The 20,495-nt window shown below is 51.9% G+C and overlaps 1 protein-coding gene across 6 annotated transcripts in view; it reads left to right on the top strand.

Annotated features, from left to right (window-relative positions):
• Positions 1-20,495, top strand: part of WNK1 (WNK lysine deficient protein kinase 1) — a 69,638-nt gene that overhangs the window by 9,662 nt on the left and 39,481 nt on the right. For all 6 annotated transcript variants that reach the window (XM_073544175.1, XM_073544171.1, XM_073544174.1 and 3 more), the window contains exon 2: positions 18,998-19,170. In XM_073544175.1, coding sequence (XP_073400276.1) covers positions 18,998-19,170 — 173 coding nt within the window. The remainder of the gene's footprint in view (positions 1-18,997; positions 19,171-20,495) is intronic.

The following is a 20,495-nucleotide window of genomic DNA, read 5'->3' as shown; positions in this document are numbered from 1 at the left end:
TCTAACATTAGATTAATGAACCGGGAAGCTCTGGATGAGCAGCTCTGGCTCCTCCCAAGCTTCGCATTTAGTGACATGTTTTGCCGCCAACTTGGTGACTGTTTCCACCTGAAGCCAGCAGAATTTATTTTAGTTTGAATTACGCGCCTCTGGGTTTGGGGGCCTCGCCACGCTTCTGCTTTTGGGGGCTTCGCCACGCTTCTGCTTTTGGGGGCCTCTGGGGTTTGGGGGCCTCGCCGCGCCTCTGGGGTTTGGGGCCTCCCCAAGTAGAGGTCTTGAAATTGAAAGTATATAAATAATTTTCAGGAACTTCCATTATACAATGGTAAGACACCTCTTCGGTGGTCTCTGGGCGAGTGGGGGGTCCTGGGATAGATTTGTTTTTTTGCGTGTGATTGGCAGTGGTGGTGAAGTTTTCCCCTCAGTCTTTGGCTTATTGGTTGTAATGTAGATGCAGATGTTTGGTGAGAGACCTCAGAGCTGCGCTCCCTCCGGCCTCGTTCACTGGTCCTGTGTTGTGCGGCTGGTGCCAGGTGGAGGACACTGCGGCTGCCAGGGGTTATCCAGGAGCCGGTGATTAGCCGCTGACTCATAGTGTTATAGTAACGAAACACCAGAGGAATAAAGGTGAACACGTGCGGCCTCACGACAGGCGCAGCCCAGAGGACGAGCCACAGTGCTGGGATCTGCACACAGAGCATCCTACCACCGCCCGGGGGACAAGTCACCCGAACCGGAGTTACCAGAGACTATTCTGCCCTAATGGAGCAGAGCTGCAGTCTAAAGCATGGCGGAGAGATAAACCTGCAGACTTAGCTTTTATTGAGCCACATGGTCATTTTCACTCTAATTTAGACTCTGTAAGTACAGTGCAGCTAAGCTTGAGTCCGAATTGAGCAAAGCTGCAGTGTAAAGCACTGGAATAGGACAAAGCTGTAGGATGGATCCCCGGATGCCCCATATCTGTGGTTGGAATGTTCCCTCCAGCACCGCGTGGGTTAAGCTCCTTCTACCTTTCTCTATATTTCTGGGATTTCCGCTCTGCAGGTCTCTGTGCAGCTGGATGGATCTGGTGGGCACAGAAGCGGGCAGCGGCTTCTCTCCAGAGAGGTTCCCGACTGCGCTCCTGCGCCGCTATCGCATGTCGGAATGTAAATGATCGGTGTAGAATGTGGCGCTCGGCGAAGGAGGACGAAACCCGACGGTCTCTGTATTTTTCTCTTCATTCTCACGTGGGTGCGAGAATCCGAGACTCATCAGATTACAGATGTGGTATTTCATCTAGGACTGAGGCCAGAATGATCTGCTAAATCATAAGTACTGGACAAGAGTGAGCGCTGCTCTGGAGTATAATGCTAAATAAGTAATGTATGTACACAGTGACTGCACCAGCAGAATAGTGAGCGCAGCTCTGGAGTATAATACAGGAGGTAACTCAGGATCAGTAATGTAATGTATGTACACAGTGACTGCACCAGCAGAATAGTGAGTGCAGCTCTGGGGTATAATACAGGATGTACAGTGCCTACAAGTAGTATTCAACCCCCTGCAGATTTAGCAGGTTTGATAAGATGCAAATAAGTTAGAGCCTTCAAACTTCACACAACAGCAGGATTTATTAACAGATGCATAAATCTTACTAACCAAAAAGTTACGTTGCTCAGTTAAATTTTAATAAATTTTAAACATACAAGTGTGGGTCAATTATTATTCAACCCCTAGGTTTAATATTTTGTGGAATAACCCTTGTTTGCAATTACAGCTAATAATCGTCTTTTATAAGACCTGATCAGGCCGGCACAGGTCTCTGGAGTTATCTTGGCCCACTCCTCCATGCAGATCTTCTCCAAGTTATCTAGGTTCTTTGGGTGTCTCATGTGGACTTTAATCTTGAGCTCCTTCCACAAGTTTTCAATTGGGTTAAGGTCAGGAGACTGACTAGGCCACTGCAACACCTTGATTTTTTTCCCTCTTGAACCAGGCCTTGGTTTTCTTGGCTGTGTGCTTTGGGTCGTTGTCTTGTTGGAAGATGAAATGACGACCCATCTTAAGATCCTTGATGGAGGAGCGGAGGTTCTTGGCCAAAATCTCCAGGTAGGCCGTGCTATCCATCTTCCCATGGATGCGGACCAGATGGCCAGGCCCCTTGGCTGAGAAACAGCCCCACAGCATGATGCTGCCACCACCATGCTTGACTGTAGGGATGGTATTCTTGGGGTCGTATGCAGTGCCATCCAGTCTCCAAACGTCACGTGTGTGGTTGGCACCAAAGATCTCGATCTTGGTCTCATCAGACCAGAGAACCTTGAACCAGTCTGTCTCAGAGTCCTCCAAGTGATCATGAGCAAACTGTAGATGAGCCTTGACATGACGCTTTGAAAGTAAAGGTACCTTACGGGCTCGTCTGGAACGGAGACCATTGCGGTGGAGTACTTTACTTATGGTATTGACTGAAACCAATGTCCCCAGTGCCATGAGATCTTCCCGGAGCTCCTTCCTTGTTGTCCTTGGGTTAGCCTTGACTCTTCGGACAAGCCTGGCCTCGGCACGGGAGGAAACTTTCAAAGGCTGTCCAGGCCGTGGAAGGCTAACAGTAGTTCCATAAGCCTTCCACTTCCGGATGATGCTCCCAACAGTGGAGACAGGTAGGCCCAACTCCTTGGAAAGGGTTTTGTACCCCTTGCCAGCCTTGTGACCCTCCACGATCTTGTCTCTGATGGCCTTGGAATGCTCCTTTGTCTTTCCCATGTTGACCATGTATGAGTGCTGCTCACAAGTTTGGGGAGGGTCTTAAATAGTCAGAAAAGGCTGGAAAAAGATAATTAATCCAAACATGTGAAGCTCATTGTTCTTTGTGCCTGAAATACTTCTTAATACTTTAGGGGAACCAAACAGAATTCTGGTGGTTTGAGGGGTTGAATAATAAATAACCCTCTGAATAAACTTTTCACAATTTAAAAAAAAATTAAACAAAGAAATAACATTCTTTTTTGCTGCAGTGCATTTCACACTTCCAGGCTGATCTACAGTCCAAATGTCACAATGCCAAGTTAATTCCGAATGTGTAAACCTGCTAAATCTGCAGGGGGTTGAATACTACTTGTAGGCACTGTATGTACACAGTGAGTGCACCAGCAGAATAGTGAGTGCAGCTCTGGGGTATAATACAGGATGTAACTCAGGATCAGTAATGTATGTACACAGTGACTGCACCAGCAGAATAGTGATTGCAGCTCTGGATTATAATACAGGAGGTAACTCAGGATCAGTAATGTATGTATACAGTGACTTCACCAGCAGTATTAATAGTGAGTGCAGCTCTGGGGTATAATACAGGAGGTAACTCAGGATCAGTAATGTATGTACGCAGTGACTGCACCAGCAGAATAGTGAGTGCAGCTCTGGAGTACAATACAGGAGGTAACTCAGGATCAGTAATGTAATGTATGTACACAGTGACTGCACCAGTAGAATAGTGAGTGCAGCTCTGGAGTATAATACAGGATGTAACTCAGGATCAGTAATGTAATGTGTGTACACAGTGACTGCACCAGCAGAATAGTGAGTGCAGCTCTCGGGTATAATACAGGAGGTAACTCAGGATCAGTAATGTATGTACACAGTGACTGCACCAGCAGAATAGTGAGCGCATCTCTGGGGTATAATACAGGATGTCACTCAGGATCAGTAATGCAATGTATGTACACAGTGACTGCACCAGCAGAATAGTGAGCGCAGCTCTGGGGTATAATACAGGATGTCACTCAGGATCAGTAATGCAATGTATGTACACAGTGACTGCACCAGCAGAATAGTGAGCGCAGCTCTGGGGTATAATACAGGATGTCACTCAGGATCAGTAACGTAATGTATGTACACAGTGACTGCACCAGCAGAATAGTGAGTGCAGCTCTGGGGTATAATACTGGATGTAACTCAGGATCAGTAATGTATGTACACAGTGACTGCACCAGCAGAATAGTGAGTGTAGCTCTGGGGTATAATACAGGATGTAACTCAGGATCAGTAATGTATGTACACAGTGACTGCACCAGCAGAATAGTGAGCGCAGCTCTGGGGTAAAATACAGGATCTAACTCCGGATCAGTAATGTATGTACACAGTGACTGCACAAGCAGAATAGTGAGCGCAGCTCTGGGGTATAATACAGGATGTAACTCAGGATCAGTAATGTAATGTATGTACACAGTGACTGCACCAGCAGAATAGTGAGCGCAGCTCTGGGGTAAAATACAGGATCTAACTCCGGATCAGTAATGTATGTACACAGTGACTGCACCAGCAGAATAGTGAGCGCAGCTCTGGGGTATAATACAGGATGTAACTCAGGATCAGTAATGTATGTACACAGTGACTGCACCACCAGAATAGTGAGTGCAGCTCTGGGGTAAAATACAGGATAAGTAATGTATAGTGTGACTATGGTGCTTTGTGGCTATTTTCCTCTGTTTTCAGCCCCTCGGTGACCCAGCGATGTTGTATATGACCCTTATAGCTGCCAACCTCGCTCCGGTTTCCTGACGTCGCTCGCTCTTGGGGACTATTTCCCGAGCTTTATTGTAGGATTCTCGGTCTGCGGTTTCCGTTGTCGGCTGCTGCCAGGTGTCTCTGATCTGAGGACTCTTCACTCCCTCTGGGAGCAGAAACTTTTGTTAATGGGCCCCAATTCTTCATCTTGTAGTAAGGATCTGTAAACAGCACAGATCTACAGGGCACCTCTGCAGACCATGAGCGCCGCAGTTCACACAGACCTTCTCGCCTCCGGTGATGCAGATGTTCTGTGCCTGTGTACGAGTGTCCGTGGAGTGTCCGCCGGATGACTTCTGGGCTCCTGACCTCGCACGTCCTGCTGGTTCAGGGTCTGGATCATTGGAGATGCAGTTTACACCGGGCACAATATAGTGATTAAAGTGTAACGCCGCGCGATTCCTAAGTGCATTGCGTTATCTTGCCGTTTGCCTGCAGAATTGTGAATGCAGTTCTGGATGTCCTGGAGTAGGAAACATTTTGTCATTGTAAGTTTAATTGTTTGAGAAGTTCTGCAGCTCAATCTTTGCGGTCATTGACTTGCACAGACCCAATACTGCTGACAGCTGAGGGTTTGGTACAGTTGTATCCGGTTTAGACAATCCACTGCCTGATGGATTCTACCTGCGCTCATACATTGTAGCAAACACTCCAAGAGGGAAGGAATTGTACAGACTGAACCTACAGGAGGACTGGTGGTGTGGAGCAATGCTGGGGGTGGTAGTCGCAGGTCCTCCTGCTCTTCCCCTTGTCTGGTCACTGCGATTTTCCCCCCCCCCCCCCCCCCCCAGAGACAGGATTAACCCCGATCAGAGGAATTAGTGCACAGATAAAACTCCACCACACAAAATGAGAAGAAGAAAGTCAGCGAGTCTGTGCAGAGGGTTTAATGCAGGACAGATCGGCTTTCTGCTCCTCTTAAAGGGACAGCGCACCTTTAATGCTTCCCCTTTCTCTGTTTGAGACATGAAATCTGTTGCTCTGTTATCACCCACAATCTGTTACTCCCTGTTCTCCGCCATTTCAGGCCCCTATGAAAACTACTGTGTGATATGTTGACGTTACGCAGCCTCTTATACTGCTACATTTTAGATTTTGCAGTGTTGTGGCTTTCCCTGCACCCTCCTGACCCTCTACCCATTCACAGAGCACAGGCTGCTGTAAACAGCAGCTTCATGAGGGCAGCATCTGCTTCTTAAAGGGGATACCCCATGTTATTGTGGAGGCTCCTGTTACTTTTCTGAGCTTGTGGTTTAGCAGAGATGCACTGGACACGGCGGTCTCTGCCTGTCCTGTGGGACGCGGCGGTCTCTGCCCGTCCTGTGGGACGCGGCGGTCTCTGCCCGTCCTGTGGGACGCGGCGGTCTCTGCCCGTCCTGTGGGACGCGGCGGTCTCTGCCCGTCCTGTGGGACGCGGCGGTCTCTGCCCGTCCTGTGGGACGCGGCGGTCTCTGCCCGTCCTGTGGGACGCGGCGGTCTCTGCCCGTCCTGTGGGACGCGGCGGTCTCTGCCCGTCCTGTGGGACGCGGCGGTCTCTGCCCGTCCTGTGGGACGCGGCGGTCTCTGCCCGTCCTGTGGGACGCGGCGGTCTCTGCCCGTCCTGTGGGACGCGGCGGTCTCTGCCCGTCCTGTGGGACGCGGCGGTCTCTGCCCGTCCTGTGGGACGCGGCGGTCTCTGCCCGTCCTGTGGGACGCGGCGGTCTCTGCCCGTCCTGTGGGACGCGGCGGTCTCTGCCCGTCCTGTGGGACGCGGCGGTCTCTGCCCGTCCTGTGGGACGCGGCGGTCTCTGCCCGTCCTGTGGGACGCGGCGGTCTCTGCCCGTCCTGTGGGACGCGGCGGTCTCTGCCCGTCCTGTGGGACGCGGCGGTCTCTGCCCGTCCTGTGGGACGCGGCGGTCTCTGCCCGTCCTGTGGGACGCGGCGGTCTCTGCCCGTCCTGTGGGACGCGGCGCTGATGCGATGTGTCAAGGGTGAATGCTGCGCAGTATTACCCTCTTCGTACATTTAGTGGCGTTGTAGTCGTCGCCTCCCCCGGTGTTCCGCAGCAAGAGTCTGTGGGTCGGAGATATGGGGGCTTTACCTGTTATGTTGATGGATGAAGGTCAAGAACTAATGGGGGGCTGACATTTTCAGGGGGCCAGAACTGGTCTGAGGGCAGATTCCTGGGTCATGTCCTTGCTTGTTGCTGGTTTCCAGCCGCTGGCAAAACTACAACTCCTAGTGTGCGGTCATGTCTGGAGTTGTAGTGTCGTCACAGATGGGACCCTGCCCTAAAGACAATTACTAACGCTTTATCTAGTGCTGATATTATTATGCATTTATATAGCGCCATTTATTCCATGGCGCTTTTGCATGTGAAAAAGGGAAATATAGACAAGTGTCATAAACATGTGTAAGACAAGGGACACACAAGTACATAAGGAGAGGGGACCCTGCCCGCGACGGCTCACAGTCTACAGGGAGGGTGAGGATACAGTAGGAGAGGGTAGAGCAGGTCGTGTGCTGGTTCAGTAGACCGAGGATCATTGCAGGCTGTAGGCTTGTCGGAACAGGTGGGTCTTCAGGTACTTCTTGAAGGTTTCCGTTGATGGTGAGAGTCTGATGTGTTGCGGCAGAGAGTTCCAGAGTAGGGGGGAAGCACGGGAGAAGTCTTGTATGCGGTTGTGGGAAGAAGAGATAAGGGGGGAGTAGAGAAGGAGATCTTGAGAGGATCGGAGGTTGCGTGCGGGTAGGTACCTAGAGACCATGTCACAGATGTATGGAGGAGACAGGTTGTGGATGGCTTTGTATGTCATGGTTAGGGTTTTGATTTGGAGCCTCTGGGCGATAGGAAGCCAGTGAAGGGCCTGGCATAGGGGGGAGGCTGGGGAATAGCGGGGAGACAGGTGGATTAGTCGGGCAGCAGAGTGTAGGATGGACTGGAGCGGAACCAGAGTTCTAGAGGGGAGGCCAGAGAGTAGGAGGTTGCAGTAGTCGAGGCGGGAGATAAGAGTGTGCACTAGTGTTTTTGTGGTTGAGGAATGAGTGGATCCAGGAAATATTTTTGAGTTTGAGGAGGCGAGGGCTTGGATATGTGGTTTGAAAGCGAGGGCAGGGTCGAGGATCACCCCAAGGCACTGAGCGTGCGGGACTGGGGAAAGCGAGCAGCCATTGACATTGATGGATAGGTCTGGTGGAGGGGTAGAGTGAGATGGGGGAAAGAGGATGAATTCTGTTTTGTCCAGGTTCAGTTTGAGAAAGCGAGCAGAGAAGAAGGCTGAGATAGCAGACAGACATTGTGGGATGTCAGTCAGTAAGGAGGCGAGGTCGGGTCCAGATAGGTAGATCTGCGTGTCATCGGCATAGAGGTGATACTGCAAACCGTGGGATTCTATGAGCTGTCCCAAGCCGAAGGTGTAGATGGAGAATAGTAGGGGTCCTAGGACTGAGCATTGGGGAACACCGACAGACAGAGGGTGAGGTGAGGAGGTGGTGTGTGAGAGGGAGACGGTGAATGTTCGGTCTGTTAGGTATGATGAGATCCTGGATAGGGCCAGGTCTGTGATGCCAAGAGGAGAGTCTGTAGCAGGAGGGAATGGTCCACGGTGTCGAAGGCAGAGGACAGGTCCAGGAGAAGGAGGACAGAGTAGTGTCGCTTGCTCTTGGCGGTTAGTAGGTCGTTGGTGACTTTAGTTAGGGCAGTTTCAGTTGAGTGATGCGGTCGGAAGCCAGATTGTAACCGGTCAAAGAGGGAACAGGAGGAGAGGTGGGAGGACAGTTCAAGATATACATGCTGCTCCAGTAGTTCTGAGGCGTAAGGGAGAAGAGATATCGGGCGATAGTTAGACACAGAGGATGGGGGTTGAGGGAGGGCTTTTTGAGGATGGGTGTGATAGAGGCATGTTTGAAGGATGAGGGAAAGATACCATTTGTAAGTGAAAGGTTGAAGAGGTGTGTTAGAGATGGGATGAGGACTGTGGCCAAGGTAGGGATGAGGTGGGATGGAAGCGGGTCGAGGGCACAAGTGGCAACGTGTGATCTTGACAGAAGGGTGGCGAGCTGATCTGTCATGGTGGAGAAGCTGGCTTTTGCAGAACAGGGCTGAGCAGGCCGTTTCACACTTCAGTTTTTTTGTCAGTTAAAATCCGCCAAAATGGTGGAAAGTGGATCCGTTGCTAACTGATGTGAACGGATGCCACCGGACCATTTTTTTTTTGACTGATCTGATGAATGAAGAATTTTAAAGGAACCGAGAGAATTTTTTTTACCAGCCGGCAGAACAGACTTTAGGGTTAAATTTCCGGCTGAGTGAAGACTTTTGGCCATGCGCAGTGTGAAGTGCGGATCCTGCCGGGCGAAAAAACGTTACATGCTCCGTTCGGGCATGTCGGCGGACAGCGAAATTTTGACAGATCCGCAAAAAAACGGATCCAACGGATGGCCATCCGTCAAGATCCGCCAGTAATGCAACTCAATGGGGAAAAACGGATCCGACAAACAAAATGGCGGATCCGTTTTTTTTTTTTTTGCAAAACGGCGGATCTTGACTGATGGACAAAAACTGAAGTGTGAAACAGGCCTAAGAGGGGCATTGGGGGCTGCGGGCCAAAGTATTGTGTGATCGTGTCAATCTTCGGCTTAAAGAAGGAGGCAAAGTCTTCAGCAGAAATGAGAGGAGGGGGAGGAGGTGTTGTGGGACGGAGCAGAGAATTGAAAGTGTTGAAGAGCTGTTTAGGGTTGTGAGACGAAGGATATGAGATGAGAAGTAAGTTTGTTTTGCAGCAGAGAGCGTGGACTTAAAGCTGTCAAGGGACTGCTTGTATGCGCTGACGTGTTCAGTAGAATGGGTTCTCTTCCATCTCCGCATAGCGGAGGACATCCTCATGTCCTGTACTCCAATCACTTCCACACCTGCATTCTTAATTCCGGTTCCTTATGCTCCAGTCGCTTCCACAGCTGCGTTCTTCATTCCGGTTCCTTATGCTCCAGTCGCTTCCACAGCTGCGTTCTTCATTCCCGTTAGTTATGCTCCAGTCTCTTCCACAGCCGCGTTCTTCATTCCGGTTCCTTATGCTCCAGTCACTTCCACAGCTGCGTTCTTCATTCCGGTTCCTTATGCTCCAGTCGCTTCCACCGCTGCATTCTTCATTCTGGTTCCTTATGCTCCAGTCGCTTCCACAGCTGCATTCTTCATTCTGGTTCCTTATGCTCCAGTCGCTTCCACAGCTGCATTCTTCATTCTGGTTCCTTATGCTCCAGTCGCTTCCACAGCTGCATTCTTCATTCTGGTTCCTTATGCTCCAGTCGCTTCCACAGCTGCGTTCTTCATTCCGGTTCCTTATGCTCCAGTCGCTTCCACAGCTGCGTTCTTCATTCCGGTTCCTTATGCTCCAGTCGCTTCCACAGCTGCGTTCTTCATTCCGGTTTCTTATGCTCCAGTCGCTTCCACAGCTGCGTTTTTCATTCAGGTTCCTTATGCTCCAGTCGCTTCCACAGCTGCATTCTTCATTCTGGTTCCTTATGCTCCAGTCGCTTCCACAGCTGCATTCTTCATTCTGGTTCCTTATGCTCCAGTCGCTTCCACAGCTGCATTCTTCATTCTGGTTCCTTATGCTCCAGTCGCTTCCACAGCTGCATTCTTCATTCTGGTTCCTTATGCTCCAGTCGCTTCCACAGCTGCATTCTTCATTCTGGTTCCTTATGCTCCAGTCGCTTCCACAGCTGCATTCTTCATTCTGGTTCCTTATGCTCCAGTCGCTTCCACAGCTGCGTTCTTCATTCTGGTTCCTTATGCTCCAGTCGCTTCCACAGCTGCGTTCTTCATTCCGGTTCCTAATGCTCCAGTCGCTTCCACAGCTGCGTTCTCCATTCTGGTTCCTTATGCTCCAGTCGCTTCCACTGCTGCATTCTCCATTCTGGTTCCTTATGCTCCAGTCGCTTCCACAGCTGCATTCTTCATTCTGGTTCCTTATGCTCCAGTCGCTTCCACAGCTGCGTTCTTCATTCCGGTTCCTTATGCTCCAGTCGCTTCCACAGCTGCATTCTCCATTCTGGTTCCTTATGCTCCAGTCGCTTCCACAGCTGCATTCTTCATTCCGGTTCCTTATGCTCCAGTCGCTTCCACAGCTGCATTCTCCATTCCGGTTCCTTATGCTCCAGTCGCTTCCACAGCTGCATTCTTCATTCTGGTTCCTTATGCTCCAGTCGCTTCCACAGCTGCATTCTCCATTCTGGTTCCTTATGCTCCAGTCGCTTCCACAGCTGCATTCTCCATTCCGGTTCCTTATGCTCCAGTCGCTTCCACAGCTGCATTCTCAATGTGTAGGTGTTGTGCATCCATCACAGCAGATGTGAGTGCACTTGATGTGACAGGAGCAGGGGCTACACACACCGGTCTTTTGCTCTGCAGCCCCCTCCTCTGCCTGGTGGGATTCTTAGAAAGATGTTGGGGGTCCTTGGATGGATTAGTGGGAGATCCCTGGGTCTGGCTGAACTGTGAACATGTGACCTCACACGGGAGTAAAGTGCGCAGTGTAAGCATCAGCGGTGATAATGGGGGGGGGGTCCGCCATCAGAGCGCCCCCTGCCCGGACCACTGACGTAACATCGCACAGTGACTCTTTTTTGGGATCAGATCGGGTGGGATAAGGTTAATCCGGCACGGCGTCACGTATGGGGGTCACTGGCTTTGCGCCCTTTCATTAGGAGTAAATTGTCCCCCGTGACATCTGGAACATGTGACTCCTCAGGGGTTATAGTGTTCCCCTTCTATAGGGTACAGCACGTCCTGTGGTATAGGGCTATAGGGTACAGCACGTCCTGTTGTATAGGGCTATAGGGTACAGCACGTCCTGTTGTGTAGGGCTATAGGGCATAGCACGTCCTGTTGTGTAGGGCTATAGGGTACAGCACGTCCTGTTGTATAGGGCTATAGGGCACAGCACGTCCTGTTGTGTAGGGCTATAGGGTACAGCACGTCCTGTTGTGTAGGGCTATAGCGTACAGCACGTCCTGTTGTATAGGGCTATAGGGTACAGCATGTCCTCCTGTATAGGGCTATAGGGTACAGCACGTCCTGTTGTATAGGGCTATAGGGTACAGCACGTCCTCCTGTATAGGGCTATAGGACACAGCACGTCCTGTTGTGTAGGGCTATAGCGTACAGCACGTCCTGTTGTATAGGGCTATAGGGTACAGCACGTCCTGTTGTATAGGGCTATAGGGCACAGCACGTCCTGTTGTGTAGGGCTATAGGGTACAGCACGTCCTGTTGTGTAGGGCTATAGGGCACAGCACGTCCTGTTGTGTAGGGCTATAGGGCACAGCACGTCCTGTTGTGTAGGGCTATAGGGTACAGCACGTCCTGTTGTGTAGGGCTATAGGGTACAGCACGTCCTGTTGTGTAGGGCTATAGGGTACAGCACGTCCTGTTGTGTAGGGCTATAGGGCACAGTACGTCCTGTGGTATAGGGCTATAGCGTACAACACGTCCTGTTGTATAGGGCTATAGGGTACAGCACGTCCTGTTGTATAGGGCTATAGGGCACAGCACGTCCTGTTGTGTAGGGCTATAGGGTACAGCACGTCCTGTTGTGTAGGGCTATAGGGCACAGCACGTCCTGTTGTGTAGGGCTATAGGGCACAGCACGTCCTGTTGTGTAGGGCTATAGGGTACAGCACGTCCCGTTGTGTAGGGCTATAGGGTACAGCACGTCCTGTTGTATAGGGCTATAGCGTACAGCACGTCCTGTTGTATAGGGCTATAGGGTACAGCACGTCCTGTTGTGTAGGGCTATAGGGTACAGCACGTCCTGTTGTGTAGGGCTATAGGGCACAGCACGTCCTGTTGTGTAGGGCTATAGGGCACAGCACGTCCTGTTGTGTAGGGCTATAGGGCACAGCACGTCCCGTTGTGTAGGGCTATAGGGTACAGCACGTCCCGTTGTGTAGGGCTATAGGGCACAGCACGTCCTGTTGTGTAGGGCTATAGGGCACAGCACGTCCCGTTGTGTAGGGCTATAGGGCACAGCACGTCCCGTTGTGTAGGGCTATAGGGCACAGCACGTCCTGTTGTGTAGGGCTATAGGGCACAGCACGTCCTGTTGTGTAGGGCTATAGGGCACAGCACGTCCTGTTGTGTAGGGCTATAGGGCACAGCACGTCCTGTTGTGTAGGGCTATAGGGTACAGCACGTCTTGTTGTATAGGGCACAGTACGTCCTGTTGTATAGGGCTATAGGGTACAGCACGTCCTGTTGTGTAGGGCTATAGGGCACAGCACGTCCTGTTGTATAGGGCTATAGGGCACAGCACGTCCTGTTGTATAGCGCTATAGGGTACAGCACGTCCTCCTGTATATAGGGCCTGTGCACACTGAGCAGATTACGGCGTGCGTAGGAGCCGGGTCCGGTGCTGCTGCTCACATGCCGCTCGGCCCTAATGGAGGAGATTATCCGGAACGTGATGGAGAATTCCTTCTAGAAACATAGAAGCTTTTATGACCTAACTGGTAAAAGCCGCACTCCCTGCATTACCGGCCCCCTCCCGGCCCTCTGCATTAACCCTCGGCAAGGACCTCCATAATGGAGGTAGTTAACCCCTCGTATAACCTCCTTGTGGCACAAGACTCCTTAGGTGGAGGAGGCACTAGGCCAAGCCTATGGGGCCCATTTTTTCGAGGCCTGGGTCACTCTTGCGGTTCAGCAATTCCATCCTTCTCCCTCCGCCCAGATCTGCAGCCGGTGTAATCAGGGGTCCGGTTATGCCCCCGCCCTCTGCTAATATTCCATTACGTCTGGATAATGGAGGACTTTCCCCTTTCTGACCCGTCTGGGGGTAAATTATAAGATCTGTGGCTACTTTCACACTTGCTTTTTTTTTTTTTTTTTGCAGCGCGTTTTTCCCGCAAAAAAACGCATGGAAAAAACGCATACAAATGCTGCGGTTTTTTCAAGCATTTTTATGCGCATGCATGAAAAAGACGCAGAGTTTGTATGCGTTTGCGTTTTTTCCAACATTAGTTGGCCTCACCAAAAAAATCAAGATAGGGTTAGGATTAACACTAACCCAAACCATGACTTTACTATCTCTAACCCTTAACCAAACCATTCTAACCCTAAACCCCCTTAACTAACCCTAACCCAAACCACTAATTTCCATTGTCTAACCAATGGTCAACAAAAAAACGCATGCGCAAAAAAAGCATACATGAGCATGCCAATGTGCACGTATGCGCACCCATAGACTTACAATCGGTGTCTTGCTGTAAAAAAAACGCATTGTGCGCGCATGCGTTTTTTGAGGCGAGTCGGACGCCCAAAAAATGCAACAGAATTCATTTTGTGCGCCCGAGCGCACACCACAAAAACCGCATGTGCGTAAAAACGCGTGTGTATGCGCACATAAGCGCATCCCATGCAAAATATAGGAATAAAAAGCGCATGCGTTTTTTAGCGCTAAAATACAGCGCAAAAAAAACGCAAGTGTGAAACCAGCCTGTGATTGGGATTTTTCAGTGGGGGGGGCACTATCCTTTCCTGACCAAAGCCACGTCATGGCGTTATCATTGGTGGCTGATAACTGGGAGCAATAGACCGCCAAGTGTAATCTGTATTGTGAGTAGCGGGACAAGAAAAAGTGCAGCGTGGGCCAGAGTGATAGAGGAACTACAAGGGAAGAAAGTTTTTGTCATTTCCAAGCAGAAGTCGGTAAAGTGAAGTTTTGACTTTCTTTTATGACGAGTTTCTGCTGAGACACGCTTTGTGATCGGACTACAATCCTCAGCATCCCAGCGCATTCAGACGCCAGGCTGCGGTCCGCGCGTGTAAAGGTCCCCAGCTGTAAACTAATGACTTGTTCCTAGTGATGAGATGAGTCCCCCTGCGGGAAGGGTTTCCCTGCAGCGCCCCCGCAGGAGAAATGGAGTATTGCACGGTTACAGTGCGGCACCCCTGTAAGATGTGAAGCCTCTCAGGAGGACGGTAGTTTCTCTGCGCTCGTCCTGTTCTGCAGAACAGGAAGCCCCATTGTCAGGACGCTGCAGGAAGTCGCACATTCGCGCGTCCTTTTCTTGGGGCGGATGTGGTTATTACTGACTGGTGACAAAGCTGCTGCTAAATTAGGACTTTCTTTCATTTCTAAATCTATCAATTTCATCCGTCCCATCGAAGGTTGGCGATTCCCAAACTGCACCCAGATAGACGTCTAATGACATGACTGAGTTTACTGTTCAGCGCTGTGCTTTACCCTGCAGCATCGCTCACTGCTCTCATGACTGACACACATTCTCGCTCATCGCGGCTTCTGTGCGTCTCGTTGATCCTGTAATCGCTGCAGATGATGAGATCTCGGTGAGATGACAGGGTTCACATCCCGCGGGCAGAGCGGAGCTGGAGTCATTGCACCCCATGACGAGTGACCCTTCCTCCACGGCAGGACCTCGTACGCGCGGCCACTCTTTGCTGTGAAACTTTGAGGATTACTGAAGTTTCGCGGTCCTTTGTTTGGCGGCGGGTGAGTAATGGATCAGTTTCCATTAATCCCCCCCCCCCCCGCTAATCCCTATAAACTCCGTCCATTGTTCCAGTCCGGAGGTCACAGATCTTGTTCACTTTTTCATAAATTCCCCAAAAGCTCCTCATGGCGGACGTTCCACCCCGTGACCGGTCGCCCCATCAGGCGATCGCGGTCAGGTTGGTGTTTATCCGTATAATGGGGTTATCGGTGAGGGGCTCTTTTTTTTTTTGGACGTTCCCTTTCATGGGGCCTTGTTTACTCCAGAGGGTCACGTTGTTGTTTTTCGGGTTAAGCGCCCTCGCTGCTCTTTTTCCCAGCGCTTATCCCCCAGAATGTTCGCGGTCTGAGAGCTCCTGTAAACAGGCGATTGTCCGCAGGGGTTCGGCCGAGGCGTGTCCGTGATCTCCTGTTATCCCGGGAATTTGCAGCCATTATTTCCGACCAGTTCTGTACTTCAGTCTCGCGATAGTTAATGCAGCAGACATTGCTTATACACAGCGGTGCCTCCTGAAGCCGGGCGGCGGTCAACGCTCTCCATCGGTGCCCCCCCCCAGTCATCAAGTCTTTTAGCTGAGTCTTTCCCCCTCCCCCACAACTTTGAGAAACGGCGCCACCTTAATCTCTGTGGCTGTGCCTTGTATTGCAGGGTTAGAGGTAGCCATAAGCTCAAAGGCTCGATCCGGCGTTGTAATATAGCCTCGTCCCTCCCGGAGTCTCGGGTTTATAAAGCTGGGGCCATTGCACCTGCCCAGATACATAAACAGTTGTGCCCCCCGTGCAGCGAGGGCGGAGGGTCAGCCGCTCCTATTGATGTGTTTATATGGCCGCTGTCGGAGGGTTGTGTAACGTCTCGCTAAGGATGTCCGGCATTCACGGTGCGGCACACAATGGCATCTGCTGGCTGCCGGCCACAGGCCTGGAAAGGAGCAGCCGGACTGACGCTCCCTGGGTACGACCGGGAGAAAGAGGCCGATATCATGTGATGAGGACCCCCTCACCCAAAAAATGTAAAACGTGAAAATTTTTTTTTTGATGAATTGTTTCTGCAGCCGGCAGGAAGCTTGGATCCTGCACGGGGTTAAAGGGGCATCCCGTCCGGGGGTCTGTCATTACACCGTGGTAATGAAAATAAGCTAACGGCGTAAGAATTCTTGGACGCGTCCAGACGGGCGACACGTGCGCTTAGTTAGGCGGATTGTTAGTTTGGTGCGTCATTTTTTTTTTTTCCTTTTTATTTTGCATTTTTCCTTTTTAGACTTTAGTGTCGTCTTCTTTTCTAGGAAACATTTGTACGTTCTCTACACTTTGCTGTAGCCGCTGTGGCTTTCGGGCGGTTTGTCGCCGACCTCTGCTCTCCGGAGTCTCGTGTAGCGGCTGTAGGTTCTTCGTCTGATTACCGGACCACATACGTCCCTTCTGGCCCGCGGCGCCCGGCTCCTGCCTGCGGCTGCTCGTAGTCTCCGTCTGACTGGTATTTCAGGCTTACTGGACTCTAACTGGTGCGGTGACCTGGGAGCTGCACAGGACAGGGGTGCCCTGTAGATAGGCTACAATGACTGCTGGCGTGCCCACCGGAAACACAGAAGTGGGGCACAGTCTCGCTGCAGAAACTTTATTATTTTTTTGTATCTGAGTTGTAAATGTATCACGAGGGGTTATGGGAGTGTCAGCAGAATTGAGATTTCAGCTCTGAATGTGCCTGAAGTGTGTGGTTTGCAGTTGGCGCAAGGCTTTCTGTTCTTGCTTCATCCTGATGTGAACCCCTTGCAGAGCAACGCTCCTCAGTGCATCCTCGCTCTGGTTTGTAGACGTCTCGCCCGGGACACTATGGTCGTCCGCTCAGGCTGATGTCTCACAGGCGCCGCCGATAAGGGCTGAGGTGTGACAGGATGGATTAGTCTGCCACAAACCAAGAAATGTAGTTATCACCTGCTTTTCGTCACTCCATACCGGCGCTGCCAGGGTGAACGGCGGTCGCTTACATGTGGGTTATAGCAATTGAAATGCTCCAGTTCTTTGGAGCAGTTTGTGCTCCAGAGCTACTGCTCCTTTGGTGTCTGGAGGCTGTGTGGGGGCTGCTTCTAGTCTCCTGATCACCCACCTTAATTCATAGTTTAGGTTAGTCACCCTTATGGGTCTCCACAGCCATGTAGTCGACAGGGAAGCTCCTCCACCCAGAGGACAGACAGGCAGGGCCACGTGGAGGGATGGAAGGATAGGACAGGGCCACGTGGGTGGGACGGAAGGACGGGGGCGGCCCCACGTGGGTGGGACGGAAGGACGGGGGCGGCCCCACGTGGAGGATTGGGTGGGACGGAAGGACGGGGGCGGCCCCACGTGGAGGATTGGGTGGGACGGAAGGACGGGGGCGGGCCCACGTGAAGGATTGGGAGGGAAGGAAGGACGGGCGGCCACACGTGGAGGATTGGGAGGGAAGGAAGGACGGGCGGCCACATGTGGAGGCATGGAAGTACAACCGGCCACACGTGGAGGGATGGGAGGGGAAGGATGGACGGGCGGCCACACGTGGAGCGATGGAATGGAGGGACGGACGGGCGGCCACACGTGGAGCGATGAAAGGGAGGGACGGACGGGCGGCCACACGTGGAGGGATGGGAGGGACGGACGGACGGGCGGCCACACGTGGAGGGATGGGAGGGAAGGACGGACGGGCGGCCACACGTGGAGGGATGGGAGGGAAGGACGGACGAGCGTCCACACGTGGAGGGATGGGAGGGAAGGACGGACGGACGGGCGGCCACACGTGGAGGGAAGGACGGACGGGCGGCCACACGTGGAGGGAAGGACGGATGGGCGGCCACACGTGGAGGGATGGGAGGGAAGGACGGATGGGCGGCCACACGTGGAGGGATGGCAGGGAAGGACGGATGGACGGCCACACGTGGAGGGATGGAAGGGTGGAGGAGATGGAAAGGTGGACGGATGGGAGGGACGGACTGACGTATGGGCAGCCACATGTGGGTGGACGGACGGACTGAAAGGTGGGCACACAAGCTCTCTGATAACATTCTGGATGCCCCCGGGTTGGGTGGGTTACTCGGGGCACATGTCTGCTGCTTCCAATAAATAAACCTTCCTCTGGTCCTAAAACGCGCAGTAACCAAACAAAACCCCGTGACACCCGGAGCCGTGACATCCAGCTGATCCCCAGGGACAACTGCAAAGGGAAAATTGTCACCTCCTATTTCTGTGCATTACGTCTAATATCAGGTGATTTCTCATGCCGTTTTTGTGTACGCAGGCACCCTGCAACAAACAGCCCCCCCCCCCACCCCCATCAAATTGCTTATTGGGGGCTGGTTAAGTAATGGGGCTGTCAGCCACCATCTATTGATGTTATCCGGTGGGTTAGTGAGGATGCCTGTCGGCAGTCACTGAGCTGCGTACAGAGATCATTGGTAGTACCCAGCGTCGGTGGATGCGGTGAGTCCGCCCCTCTGCAGTTACATATTGGGATGAGAATCTTCATTCTTGATATCTCTGGCAGGTTGGGGCTTGATGGCTGCAGAACGCTGTGGGATCCTTGTGAACATCCTTCAGCGCTGCTGACGCTCTGTCACCGCCCGCTGCTGATATATTACCCAGGTGTAATGGCTGCTATTTCTGTCCTGCCCGCTACAGCTGGCGGCGGCACACATCATGGCGTCTGCATCGTTGTGACATCAGCGAATCCTCAGGGAAAGCGATTACACAAAAATGTGGAAAATGTCTAATCCGGAACACGTGCGGCGCGGGGAAGCGGTTGTCATAATTAGGAGTCATCGCAGGCGGAGATGTGGGAATGGGTGCTCTGCAAGTGATGCCTGGAGCAAAAGTGATCAGGGATCAAGCTGATCCTGCAGATGGATTGCTCTGGCCTGGAGCGAGCGCAGTGCGGCCTCATGAGGTCTCTGCACACATAAATGTAATTCATTTATTTTTCCTGACCCTCACAGGACCGTAAACTGTCCAAGTCTGAACGCCAGCGCTTCAAAGAGGAGGCGGGCATGCTGAAAGGTCTCCAGCACCCCAACATCGTCCGCTTCTACGATTCCTGGGAGTCCACCCTGAAAGGAAAGAAGTTCATCGTCCTAGTGACCGAGCTGATGACTTCCGGGACCCTGAAGACGTAAGTCGCAGGCCTGATGCCTACTAATGGAGGCTCCTGTTAAAGGAACGGGAGACTTAAAGGAGGCAAAAAGAAATATTATTAATACGATTAAATTATTAATAATTATAGTAATATTACAAATAAATATTAGATTAATTAAAATAATAAAAAATCAAAATATATATTTTCTCCAACAGATGTTTCAATGCAAAAAGTGCAGCATTAATTGATACCAGATGTAGAAAGGCCAAGTGCCTTGAATATAGGAGCTCTCCTCCTATATTGGGGCGTTTGACCCTGCAGGCAGTGGGGGCCGGCGCTGGTCGCGTTTCGGACGTCTGTGAACCCTTGTTCTCGCCCCGTGGCTGTGGGATTCAGTCTGATCTGTCTGTTGTGGATAATATGTGAAGGAAATTTACACGGACACCGCAGACACTGGGTGGCGGACCCCGAGATGATCGCCGTCCCATCGGGGTGGTCGCTGGTCTTGATCCCCATTTTAATGATATTTTACTTTCACGGTGTCATGTTTTTGGCTGGATGCAACTTGCAGAACTTCTCGTTGCGGTTTTTATCGGATGGATTGTGGCGATGGCGTTTCTGGCTGCTGCACTTCATGACAAAGGGATTCCTGAGTGGGGTGCTGTGAGGAGAACATTGGACTCATCCCCGTGGGTGGGGGGCAGCAGGAAGTTTAGTAGGAAATGGGTGGGTTTCGGCCTCTTTGCTTTGTGTGTTTGAGGTCTGCACACCGAGAAGGAATGCTGGGAATCCGGGACGGTCCGCTCCTCATCATCACATCGTCCATCATCGCTCCTCCGTCACCCGCTGCTGAAATCCGCAGGCGCCCTCTGCTGGCCATCCCTGGTGCTACCGCCTAGGCTTATTACAGTGAATCAGCAGCGGATGACGCTATTCACATGAGCACCGCCAACCAACCAAACAATGGGGCCGTTCTGCACCCTTGTGCACCGCACCGTAGATGTCGGCAATTTGACCCTGCGTGCTGCAATGTCCCGTGTATCCGTACAGAGGTGGAACATGGCATTGTCCGCTCATCCTGATCCTCCTGGTGTCCTGGGGGCTCTGGAGGCGTCACGGTCTTGTTATTTTTTAGCCCTGAAGCCTCTGATTAACAAGTGTGACGTGCTGGTGCAGCGCCGGAGCCGGCACCCACAGAATGCCTCTTTGTTGTCTGAGGTCTGGGTGCCACGTGCGGGCAGCGCCCACCTCTAACATATTTTTATCGCAGGGTTTGTTCTCGTTTTTCCCGCTTTTCATGTACTGTTGGCACATCACCCAGTCACCCGTAGGCATCGGCAGGATGGTGCCACATTAGTGCA

This window comes from Dendrobates tinctorius, unplaced genomic scaffold (genome assembly GCF_039654945.1).
Source record: "Dendrobates tinctorius isolate UK_male_01 unplaced genomic scaffold, ASM3965494v1 ptg000136l, whole genome shotgun sequence".
NCBI lineage: Eukaryota > Metazoa > Chordata > Amphibia > Anura > Dendrobatidae > Dendrobates > Dendrobates tinctorius.
This window is presented reverse-complemented; position numbering and strand designations above follow the sequence as displayed.